Genomic DNA, 12,117 nt, shown 5'->3' with positions numbered 1-12,117 from the left:
TCTCAACTCTCCCGTACAGCTCCGCTCGTGACCCCTGAGCGTTGCTCTCCCCGTCGATTCCCGGCTAAATCATATTCATCAACACAACATCCAGACGTTTCTTGAACACTCCCATGGTCGGTGACTCCACCACCTCCCTGGGCAGTGCATTCCAATGCATGACTACCCTTTTTGAGAAGTAATACTCCCTAATGTCCAGCCTGAATCTCCCCTGGTGCAGCTTAAAACCATTCCCTCTACGAGAGAAGAGGCCAACCCCCAGCTCACTACAACCTCCCTTCAGGAAGTTATAGAGAGCTATAAGGTCTCTCCTGAGCCTCCTCTTCTCCAGGCTGAACAATCCCAGCTCCCTCAGCCTCTCCTCATACGTCCTGTGCTCCAGACCCCTCACCAGCTTTGTAGCCCTCCTCTGAACACGTTCCAGGGCCGCAATGTCTTTCTTGCAGTGAGGGGCCCAAAACTGAACACAGTACTCGAGGTGCGGCTGCACCAATGCCGAGTACAGGGGGACAATTACCTCCCTGTTCCTGCTAGTAACACTGTTTTTGATGCAAGCCAGGATGCCGTTGGCCTTCTGGGCCACCCGGGCACACTGTCGGCTCATGTTCAGCCGAGCATCAATCAGTACCCCCAGGTCTGTTTCCTCAACACAATCCTCCAGCCACTCCGCCCCAAGCCTATAGCGCTGCCTGGGGTTGTTGTGGCCAAAGTGCAGAACCCGGCATTTGGTCTTGTTGAACCTCATCCCGTTGGCTTCGGCCCAGTTCTCCAGCCTATCCAGATCCCTCTGCAGGGTCTCTCTACCCTCAGGCAGATCCGCACTCCCTGCCAATTTGGTGTCATCCGCGAACTTACTGAGGCTGCACTCAATGCCCTCATCCAAGTCATCAATAAAGATGTTAAAGAGGACAGGTCCAGCACCGATAGACCCCTGGGGAACACAACTAATGACTGGACTCCAACTGGGTTTATTCTGTCTTTGAACCACAAAGCCAGGGGAGAGCGCGAACGCAGTCCCCCACTACCACAAATTATGCAGTCGAGTTTCCCGCATTTGGGGAAATCGCAGGGGTCAGCACACCCGGAGTGCAGGGGATGAGCCTCGCCCTGGGAAAACCACCTGCCTGATCATGGTGTCTCCCCTGCCAGGTAAGTATGCCCTGCTCTCAACCCGCCCCGCTCCCCACGCCCCGACACCAGCCCGCACCACACGCCGACCCGCCTCACAAACATCCCACCTGCTCCGGCCCGCTCCGCCCCTCCGGGCTGCCCACGCCCACACCCACAACGGACCCACGGCTGCCCACCACAGCTCCGCTCCTGCGTTCATGCGCTCCCGTCATGCCGCGCGAGGAGCGATCTGCCGCCTCATCTGCATGTGATCTGCATCTCATTTGCATGGACACGCCCCCTCCGTCACACCACCTCTCCTCCCAACGCCGCCTCTGCTTTAGCGCTGTTCTCATCCCGCCCGCACTTTGCGGTCCATCTCCTCAGCGAATCAAACCGACGTGTCGCTGCCGCTGCTGATGCTGCAGGGAGCACGAGGGAGGTTCGGGTTGGAGCTGAGCAGGAACGTTTTCACCCACAGCTGCTGACGCACTGAACACGTTGCACAAGGAGCCTCGTTCCCTGCGGGAGCGGGATGGTGCAGCTCACACACGACTCAATGTGCGCTAACAACTCAGCGCCGCTTTCCTGCTCCACAAAATGGCGCCCGAACGGGACCCTGGTCATCAACGAGGTGAGGGCCAGGCGGCCCCATAACTTGGGTTGGAAACTGCTGCAGCACGTAGGAAATATGGCTGCACAGAACGGGTTGCAGCCTGAAGCAGACAGGTTCTTTGTGGTGCTCTGTGGGTCCCAGCTCACTGGGCTCACCATTAACAACCTCCTGTTGCCCAGTCAGACAGGTGCAACCATTCACAACATGGAGCCTCGCATGAATGTCTGGTAACATGGGCCAGTTCAGCTACCGGTCACATTTCTGTCTCAGCCCACAGTCTGAGCTGGGTACTAGTCTTGCGTCACCACCGACATCGAGCCGACAGAGACGATCGCTCCCTTCTGCCTGTAATGACCGGGTTCAACTCTGGTCTCTCACTGCTACAACCTTTGCATCACTCCTGTGGCCTGGTTTCGTTGCTGGACGTGCCATGAAGCAGATTGAGAGACTTGCTTGTTGGGCTGAAAAACGAGCCAGTGTGACTATGGCTGCCCTTATGGAACTGCTGATGGACCCATCCAGCCTCCGTCATGCAGCCCTTCAGGACTGTGCTGCTGTCGACTTTCTGCTTCTGGCACAAGGCCACGGCTGGGATGACTCTGACAGAATGTGTTGTTTCAGTTTATCTGATCACAGTGAATCCGTGCACAAACAATTGCATTGGCTAAGAAATCATACACAGGCTATTGCTCAAAATCATAACCCGTCTGACGACTTTCTTAACAGAATAAGTATAAGTGGATGGTTAAAAGAATGGGTCTTGGACAGAATGAGATGGCTGTTCATCATCATGGGACTTATAATTGGATTCAAAATAGTGATCAGTTTGATTTGATGCACACTACATAACATGATTCCCACTGTATTTATAGCCCAGAAAGAAAAACGGGGGATTGTTGGGAGGTGGTTGAGAGAACAGGGAGGACATGATGGCTTCGAGGACATTACGACCTTGTGAGAAGTCTTGGTGAGCAAGAGGGGCAGAGGGGAGGGGACGAGGCAGCGCGGGTCCCGAGTTGTCACGGTGTCAGGGTATTGTTCAGCTGTTTAGTTGAGTGGAAGGCAGCCAATCATTTGTTGTGCCATGTCTGGGTTATCCAATCGTATTATGCCGTGACTGCAGTTGGGGTATAAAAGGTTGTTTGTGTCATAATAAAGTTGTACTCAGTTAACTCTTATTGAGTCGTCTTTGCGTTCCACAATCCCACTTGTGCAGTTAACAGAGAAGATCTGGTGGGGGATGTAAAGGCTGGAGGCCGTCTCAGTCACAGAGATCATGAGATGCCAGATTGCTCAACCCTTGTGGAGCCACGGAGGGGAGTCAGAAGAATTGCCACCTTGGACTTCCAGAGTGCAGACCTTAGCCTCTTTAGGACCATGGTTGGGTCCCTTGCTGGTCACCGAGGGCAACTTGGTGACCAAGGATCAGGATAAGGCTGAGGTGCTTAATGCCTTCTCTACCTCAGTCCTTAATAGTAACACATGTTGCTCCCTGAAAACACAGCCCCCTGCGCTGGTGCAAGGGAATGAGGAACAGAATAAGCCCTGCATGATCCATGATGAGGTGTTTTTGGACCTGCTCTGAAAGCTGGATGCTCACAAGTCCATGGGGCTGGATGGATTGCATCACGGAGTGCTGAGGGCGCTGGTGGATGTGGTTGCCAAATGACTCTTCATCATCCTTTGGCAGTCCTGGCTGACCGCGGATGTGCCGGCAGATTGGAGACTGACAAATGTGACAGCCATCTTCAGAAAGGGCTGGAGAGATGATCCTGGTAGCTACAGGCCCATCAGTCTCACCTTGGCGCCAGGGAAGGTTATGGAATGGATCATCTCAGGAGCCATCATTGACCAATTAAAAGTCAACCAGGGGATCAAGCCCAGTCAGCTGGGGTTTAGGAACAGCAGATCCTGTCTGACAAACCTGATTCCATTCTATGACAAAGTGACCTACTTAGTGGATGAAGGTAAGGCTGTCAATGTGGTCTACTGGACTTCAGCAAGGCCTTTGGCACTGTCCCCCACAACATCCTCATGGAGAAGCTGACTGCCCATGGTCTGGATGGGCATATGCTCCGCCGGGTGAAGCACTGGCTGGATGGCCAGGCCCAAAGTGTTGTGGTCGGTGGAGTGGAATCCAGTTGGCAGCCAATCATGAGTGGCGACCCCAGGGCTCAGTGCTGGGACCAGTTCTGTTTTACATCTTCACTGATGATCTGGATGAGGGCACCGAGTGCACCTTCAGTACGTTTGTGGATGGCACCAAGTTGGGAGGGAATGTTGATGTGCCTGAAGATACAAGGGCACTACAGAGGGACCTGGTTAGACTGGATCGATGGGCCAAGGTCAACGGCACGAGATTCAGTAGGGCCAAGTGTCGGGTCCTGCATTTTGGTCACAACAAACCCAGGCAGATCGCTCCACGTGCAGCGGGAAACTCAACTGCATCATTTGTGGCAGTGGGTGACTGCGTTCGCGCTCTCCCCTGGCTTCTATGGTTTAATGGGAGAACGCAAAGGGATTCACGGAGATCAAGTCGGTCTTGACTCTGCAAGTAGAGGTTGGGTTTGAGACCACAGCAGGAACCTGGCAGTGCGTGAGTCAGTGTGGCCCAACGACATGGCATCTCACTGGCCCAACTTGATGCCATCTCCAGACAACTGGGAGATAAGGAGGTTATCAGGAGTACTCAGCATGGATTCACCAAGGGGAGGTCGTGCTCGACCAACCTGGTGGCCTTTTATGAAGATGTCACTAGCTGGGTGGACGGGGGAGGGCGGTAGATGTAGTCTACCTTGATTTCAGTAAGGCTTTTGATACTGTCCCCCATGACATCCTTATAACAAAGCTGAGGAAGTATGGGATAGATGAGCAGACAGTGAAGTGGGTCTAGAATTGGCTGACTGGCAGAGTGCAGAGGGTTGTTGTTGGCGGTGCGGTGTCTGGCTGGAGGCCTGTAACTAGCGGCGTCCCCCAGGGGTCTGTGCTGGGTCCGGTCTTGTTCATCATCTTCATCAACGACCTTGATGAGGGGATAGTGACCACCCTCAGCAAGTTTGTGATGACACGAAGTTGGGAGGATTGGCTGACACGCCTGAAGGCTGTGCTGCCATTCAGCGAGACCTGGACAGGCTGGGGAGCTGGGTGTTGGAAGTAACCGCGGGAGACAAGTCTCATGCTATCATGGTCAACAAGCCTCGTTTATTAGGTGTTACAGCATCTCATTTATACAATCAGTAATAAGTTCATGCATTTTGCAAAAGTTAAGCTCAGGATTGGTGAATTAGACATTACTTCATCTGACCTTTGTGGTTAGTCTTATAGATACTTTTTCTTTGCAGCTTTGTCTACACCTTGCTACACATCTTGCTTTTCCCTTAGGCCGTCCTTGCTTCTAGATACATATTTCATCTTTAGCTACATACCCTGTCTTTTCACATACTGATTTCTCCACAGCTGCTTAGCCCGTGACCGTCCCTAGGATAAACCGTCTTTGTCTTTAATCACATTCATTCTTTTACAATTTAACTAGTGGAATCTCTTCATGTCCTTTCTCATGAAGCCATTCTGCATTAACACTCTCCACATTTCCCCCGTTTTCTTTTAAAATGAAAAGGCTCAGTTCAACGACCGATTAATCATATTTAACAAGCAATTCAGTTCAATTGTTCAATTAGTTCTCATGTAGTTTTATCCTGCTCCATAGCTGCTGCTCTGTGAACTCCTTATCTCGATCCATGGCTGCTGCTCCATAAAATTCTTCTTGTATTACAACAATTCCAAGATTCTGCCTATAGAGTAACAACACTACTTAAATTAATAACATAACTATTATAACTCAATCAAGACCTCGATTGACAATACTCTAAAAGTGAAAAAAGAGACAAGTCAAATACAACACAACAACATTACTGTTAAACCTACTAAAAAGAACAAACATGTTTGTACTGCAACCTAAGTTTCTGCAACCTGAAAATAAATCCGTGAGGGTTCCATTGTGTTAATCTGTAACTGATCAGGAAAAGTCTTCAATTTTTATATACTCTGATATATTGATTTTAATGACCACTAAAATTTGTGCAGTAAATGCTTTTAAGATGCTCATAACCATGCTCTACCAACTGAGTTATCCGGGCTAATAATTGATTAATGATCGTGCAATTTAATGGAATATCATGTCAAATAGAACCAATTTTAGAGGACAAATGTACTAGAGTATCACTAGGGGCATTAATACTTATTGACCCTTGAGAAACAGCAAGCCATGTTGGTGGTGGATGCGACAGGTAGTGCCAGCAGGGCGTCCCCTGCTTCAAGGTGCACATTTCCTCTCTCACCCATCACAGATTCTCTCCTGCATTCAGGGTCTGAAGGATTTCTTCCAGTTGTACACCACATCCGCATGGCCAGTGCGTGATATAGAGCCCAAGTGGAACACCTGCTTGGAAAACAGAATAAACCATCAAATTCAGTTCTATTAGCGTGCACTTTTGTCTAAAATGATGCATGGTTATATTTTCAGATCCCAATTAATTGGATGTAAAATAGGTATCCGTTATATGATACAGGGTCATCTCTTTGTCTGGGATTCCTTTCCAGGTTTTGTCTTTGCAAATTAAGAAAAGCTAATTAATAGGCTAGTAACATCATAACCAAACAGTACTAAAACATTAAAAGAGCTATTCCTGTAGATTCTAGCATTGATTACATCAAATCCTGTTTAATACACATCTGATCTATTACTAAAATAGAAGAAGCACACAACATCCTAGCTAATGCCTTAAACTCTAAATCTTGAGACTGCATTGGTAAAACAGAAAATCACACACTATGTCAAACTATTACTAATATTATCTATAACACAGCAAGTTACAAAGCAATACCACTAAGTAAGAAACACACAATCACAATTACTATAAAGGCTGGATGCTATTTTCTGCCTTCAGATGAGACCGAAGATATCATGCTGGAACCCACATAGGGCCAGTCCCTGTGGAAATATGAGCATATTCACGACCCCAAGTTGTCAGTGATAGGGGACAGTCCCAAAGTCCTGTGGCCATATTCCAAAACATTAACCATAGGCTGTTCCTTTAGCACCGGGGAAGCCTCAAAATGACGATCCACATAAGCTGTATCTGTATGAACACAATTCAAAAACTTCAGCACAAGCAAAACAAGCAAAACCTTACATAATATTTCTTGTAGTGTGCCTCCCATATTCCCCCTTTTTTGTTTATTAATAAGAATGGATTTCAATGTTTGATAAATGTGATCAGTGATAGCTTGTTCAGTGGGAGAATGAGCAATGGCTGTAGTATGTTTAACACACCCTTCTTGGAGGAAAGTTTGAGTGGCCTTAGAGGTATACGCAGGCCCAATATCTGTTTTTGTAGTATGTGGGATTCCCATAGCAGCATAAGCAGATAACCAGTGTTTACGGGTGTCATGACTGCATTCACCTGTATGTGCTGTGGCAAATATGTAAGAAGAATGAATATCTATTGTTACATGTGCATATTTTACATGGCCAAATTCAGGAATGTGAGTGACATTTGTCTGACACAGTTGAAGAGGTGCTGTGCCACATGGATTTGTCCGAGTCTGAGGCAAAGAGCTATCAGTCAAATTATGTAGCTGATATTCAATCATAAACACAGCATATTGCATAGCAGAGAGGATCATTCTTAACGCAGTTTTCCAATCGTGAGGGGTCATAGTGTAAGTGTCACTGTTTGTAACCAAAAGATTGTATGTAAAGGCTGACTGAAGTCCGAATGTTCTCACTGACTCCCTTAGCTCCTTCACTGCCTCATAAGGCAGGGATTCCAAATGGGGGACCTGATTAGGAAAGGTTTGCAACGTGTCAGCATCACCCCTTAATATTGTTTCTTCTCTGCAATGCTCTAAGACATCACAGTACGCTGTAGGGAAATTTGTCATTTCTGCTTCCTTCAAAGTATCATCAGGAGGAAATGCGTCCGATTCTCTTTCTGGATCTACAGGACCTGGGTCATAACGATCCCCTGGTTTCAGTCCATCCGTGTCTTTAACCACGTTACACACGGGCTGCACAGACACAGCCGCGCAGGACGAGGGAGGGGCGGCACGGCGAGGCGCAGAGAACGACGTGGGCGAAGCAGAGGGCGGGGGTGCTGTAGAGACCGACAACGCGGCGAGCGACGTGTGCGGGGGGGCAGGCGGCCGCTGGCTGGGAACGGCAGCTTGTATCGGAGCGCGGCCGCTGTTCTTTCGTGCGCTGCTTCTCACGTTTCCCGACTTCCTATAGCATACAGCAGCGTTGTGGGTGTTGGATTGACACTTGCTGCGCCAAATCCCAGTGGCTTGGCACTCGTGACGGATGTGGCCAGTTTTTTCACAACGGAAACATTTCATGAGGGAGCTGTTCTGCGAGCGTGGGCTTGTAGCGACTGCAGCTTGGAGGGGTGCAAGGGCTGCTAACACTTGATTCTGAGAAGCCTCAGCCTGTGCCTTTAATCCTGCCCCTAGCTCTTTAATAGCCTCAACTATGAAAGCCTGAGCCCCCGTGGGCACGCTCGATAGTCTGTCTAACGCCTCCTCTATTGTCCAGTTACTCCTCAAAGTACTTAGAATGCCACGAGCTGTAGCATTACAATTCTGAAGTGCACAATGTTTTAGCATTATTTCCCTCATGTACTCTGGTACTCCAGCCTTCTCTATGGCTCCAGCTACCTTATCTAGAAACACTCCAAAATCCTCATTTCTTCCTTGCTGGATTCTCATATGAGACAACAACCCACCTGGTGCCTTGATCTTATCCATAGCCTGCATGGCCAGATACATTGACTCTCTACATTTAGCTGGTCCTAATAAAGCCTGGGCCTCCGTCCGGATGAAAGGACCCACCCCTAAAAGTTCTTCAACGGTGACATTATACAGCGGATCTCCGGGCTGCCTAACTATCACAACGCTCTGTTGGCACATCTCTTCCCAATAAGCATTAAATAGCAGTTGTTGGTGCTGCGAAAAAATCAACCTAGCTATAGCCCGACAATCAGATGGCAACAAAACCTGAGTACTCCAGATATAATCCAGTGTCTGTCTCGCTGGCTCACTTTTTACTCCAAGCTGACTGACCGTAGACCGCAATTGTAACAACAACTTCCAGTCTAAAGCACTGATAGCAGCCTGTGTCCCGCCTGCAGGATCAGGCGAATACCCCCCCGGCAGCACCGCCTGTCTCACCGCTTCCAACCCCTCACCGTCTCCCGCCTCTAAACAAGCCCGCGCCAGCGCAGCCCAAGCCCCCCCCCGCTCCCGCGCGACGGCCTCCGCCAGGTCACTGTGTGCCCCAGGGAGCGGCTCATTGCAAAGGGGGGTCGAGGGGGCCGGCTGTAGCGCCATGGTCGATGCAGGCGGCTCGTCTGATACCGACGTGCAGGGAGACGGAGACGGGGCACTCGGCTCCGCAGCCACTGGCAACTCAGGCTCGGCGGCCGGCGGCAACTTTACGGTGGACACTGCAGGGGGCCCCGGGCAATCTGACCATTCATTATAATTCTTATTCCTCCCCTGCGCAGCACTAGCTTGCTCTACCGCTTCCTTTTCTGCCTGATATTGCAACAAATCATTATAAACTACACGCCACCACTTCCCGCATTTTTTAGCCATTTTCTCCCCATCTATCATTCCCTGAAAAATTGTATCCCCAAATTTACACCATTCAGCAAGATCATGCACTAAATGCGGATTCTGAAATAACCCTTTAGCATACCCATACGCTAATAACTTAGGGAGTTCCTTTTCCAAGTCTATCCCCTTAAACTGTCTCCGCCTAAGAAAAGCGGTAAATAAATTATATGCTGCTTGCCTGTCCATCACGTCGGTACCGTTGCAGCCCTCCAGGCTTCGGCAGCACGTATCGGTCGAGCCCACCTGTGTGGTCACTCGAGACGCGGAGCTCCAAGTTCAGCTCTTTCGTCGTCCGTCGAGCTGCGGGACCCGAACCCAACGCAGTTCTTCGCTCGTGGCCGCCCTTTTTTCCTTATCACGTCGAGGGTCACCATTTGTTGGAAGTAACCGCGGGAGACAAGTCTCATGCTATCATGGTCAACAAGCCTCGTTTATTAGGTGTTACAGCATCTCATTTATACAATCAGTAATAAGTTCATGCATATTGCAAAAGTTAAGCTCAGGATTGGTGAATTAGACATTACTTCATCTGACCTTTGTGGTTAGTCTTATAGATACTTTTTCTTTGCAGCTTTGTCTACACCTTGCTACACATCTTGCTTTTCCCTTAGGCCGTCCTTGCTTCTAGATACATATTTCATCTTTAGCTACATACCCTGTCCTTTCACATACTGATTTCTCCACAGCTGCTTAGCCCGTGACCGTCCCTAGGATAAACCGTCTTTGTCTTTAATCACATTCATTCTTTTACAATTTAACTAGTGGAATCTCTTCATGTCCTTTCTCATGAAGCCATTCTGCATTAACACTCTCCACAGCTGGGCAGTAAGAAACCGGATGAGGTTTAACAAAAGCAAGTGTAGAGTCTTGCACCTGGGTAGAAATAATTGCATGCACCAGTACAGGCTGGGGGAAGAGCTGCTGGAGAGGAGCTCTGCTGAGAGGGACCTGGGCGTCCTGGTGGACACAGATTGACCATGAGCCAGCAGTGTGCCCTTGTAGCCAAAAAAGCCAATGGCATACTGGGGTGTATTAAAAAGAGCATGTCCAGCAGGTCAAAGGAGGTGATCCTCCCCCTCTACTCTGCCCTGGTGAGGCCTCATCTGGAATATTGTGTCCAGTTCTGGGCTCCCCAGTACAAAAGACAGGGATCTCTTGGAAAGAGTCCAGTGGAGGGACACAAAGATGGTGAAGGGCCTGGAGCATCTCCCCTATGAGGAGAGACTTAGGGAACTGGGTCTGTTTAGCCTTGAGAAAAGAAGGCTGAGAGGGGACTTGATCCAGGTTTATAAATACCTGAGGTGTGGGAGCCATAGTGGTGAGGCTGGTCTCTTTTCAGTAGTGCATGGGGATAGGACTAGGGGTAATGGGATGAAAGTACAGCATAAGAAGTTCCTTTTTACAGTGAGGGTGATGGAGCACTGGAACAGGCTGCCCAGGGAGGTGGTGGAGTCTCCTTCTCTGGAGATATTCAAGACCCGCCTGGACGCCTACCTGTGTGACATGGTGTAGGGAGCTGCTTTGGCAGGGGGGTTGGACTCGATGATCTCTGTAGGTCCCTTCCAACCCCTACAGTTCTGTGACTCTGTGATCCATCCGCGGGCTCTGAGCGCTGCAGCAGATGAAGCTGCCCAGCCGCCATCCGCTGGATCTGAAGGTGCGGCCACTTCGGTCCAGTTCTCACCGGGCCGCTCAGTCCCAGCGCTGTGCACGGCGGGACCGTGGAGCGGATCCTCCCGAAGACCCGAATAGGGCACGATCCGGGCCCACATCGCCGCCGAGAGATGCGAACAGCGGAGTAAAGCGGAGAGAAAGAGGAACTCCTCGTTCTGTCATTGAACCATAAAAGCCAGGGGAGAGCGCGAACGCAGTCCCCCACTACCACAAATTATGCAGTCGAGTTTCCCGCATTTGGGGAAATCGCAGGGGTCAGCACACCCGGAGTGCAGGGGATGAGCCTCGCCCTGGGAAAACCACCTGCCTGATCATGGTGTCTCCCCTGCCAGGTAAGTATGCCCTGCTCTCAACCCGCCCCGCTCCCCACGCCCCGACACCAGCCCGCACCACACGCCGACCCGCCTCACAAACATCCCACCTGCTCCGGCCCGCTCCGCCCCTCCGGGCTGCCCACGCCCACACCCACAACGGACCCACGGCTGCCCACCACAGCTCCGCTCCTGCGTTCATGCGCTCCCGTCATGCCGCGCGAGGAGCGATCTGCCGCATCATCTGCATCTGATCTGCATCTCATTTGCATGGACACGCCCCCTCTGTTACATCACCTCTCCCAGCCCCGGGTTCGATTCCCGGTCAGGAATTGTCCCGCTCATGGAACCCCCTCTGCTCTGTCTCTGTGACCCGTAGTTTCCCTGTGAGCGCTGAGCGCTCCCCCAGGGGCTGGTTGTGGGAATCAAATGTTGTTTCTGCATTTAGAACAAACTATGAATATATAAGTGAAGAAATTTGTAGTTATTAGTTAAAAATCGTAGTTTACAAAGACTGCAGCTCCTGTCTGTCCAGCTATCTGAAATAAAAACTATTTTTGGTGCTGGACAGACAGGGCCTGGGTGATAAAAGATCCAAAGAGGAGAAGTTAAAATAACAATATACCCGTATAAACTAGTAATAATGTATGTTTTAATGTTTTGTTGTATACACTGTAAAAACATACGAGTCATGACATACCTAAGGATGTGCCTGAAGAGATATGGGGAAGG

The 12,117-nt window shown here is 50.0% G+C and overlaps 1 protein-coding gene and 2 non-coding genes across 3 annotated transcripts; all 3 read right to left on the bottom strand.

Moving 5' to 3' along the window:
- Positions 1-993: 993 nt before the first annotated feature.
- On the bottom strand, positions 994-1,157 carry LOC116653274 (U1 spliceosomal RNA). The gene has a single exon (XR_004306844.2). It is a non-coding gene; the product is annotated as a U1 spliceosomal RNA (small nuclear RNA).
- Positions 1,158-6,023: 4,866 nt separating this feature from the next.
- LOC146761597 (uncharacterized) lies at positions 6,024-11,412 on the bottom strand. The gene is made up of 3 exons (XM_085544064.1): positions 10,895-11,412; positions 9,590-9,808; positions 6,024-6,164 (listed from the first exon to the last, which is right to left on the bottom strand). Exons 1-2 carry the CDS (start codon positions 11,170-11,172, stop codon positions 9,652-9,654), a joined length of 435 nt encoding a protein of 144 aa, XP_085400190.1. The 5' UTR covers positions 11,173-11,412; the 3' UTR covers positions 6,024-6,164; positions 9,590-9,651.
- LOC146761596 (U1 spliceosomal RNA) lies at positions 11,251-11,414 on the bottom strand. The gene has a single exon (XR_014945016.1). It is a non-coding gene; the product is annotated as a U1 spliceosomal RNA (small nuclear RNA).
- Between the last annotated feature and the right edge of the window lie 703 nt (positions 11,415-12,117).

This window comes from Coturnix japonica, chromosome 3 (assembly GCF_054131305.1).
Source record: "Coturnix japonica strain WE chromosome 3, WE-NBRP24, whole genome shotgun sequence".
Classification (NCBI taxonomy): Eukaryota; Metazoa; Chordata; class Aves; order Galliformes; family Phasianidae; genus Coturnix; species Coturnix japonica.
Note: the sequence above shows the minus strand (reverse complement) of the source record. Positions and strands in the feature narration are given on the sequence as shown.

Excerpts from the sequence above, each read along its gene's own strand:
- LOC146761597 (XM_085544064.1), bottom strand. The coding sequence starts at position 11,172 with ATGTGGGCCCGGATCGTGCCCTATTCGGGTCTTCGGGAGGATCCGCTC. Across the intron at positions 9,809-10,894 it reads CCCTACACCATGTCACACAG|CATGAGACTTGTCTCCCGCG; the intron begins GTAGGCGTCCAG and ends TGACCATGATAG.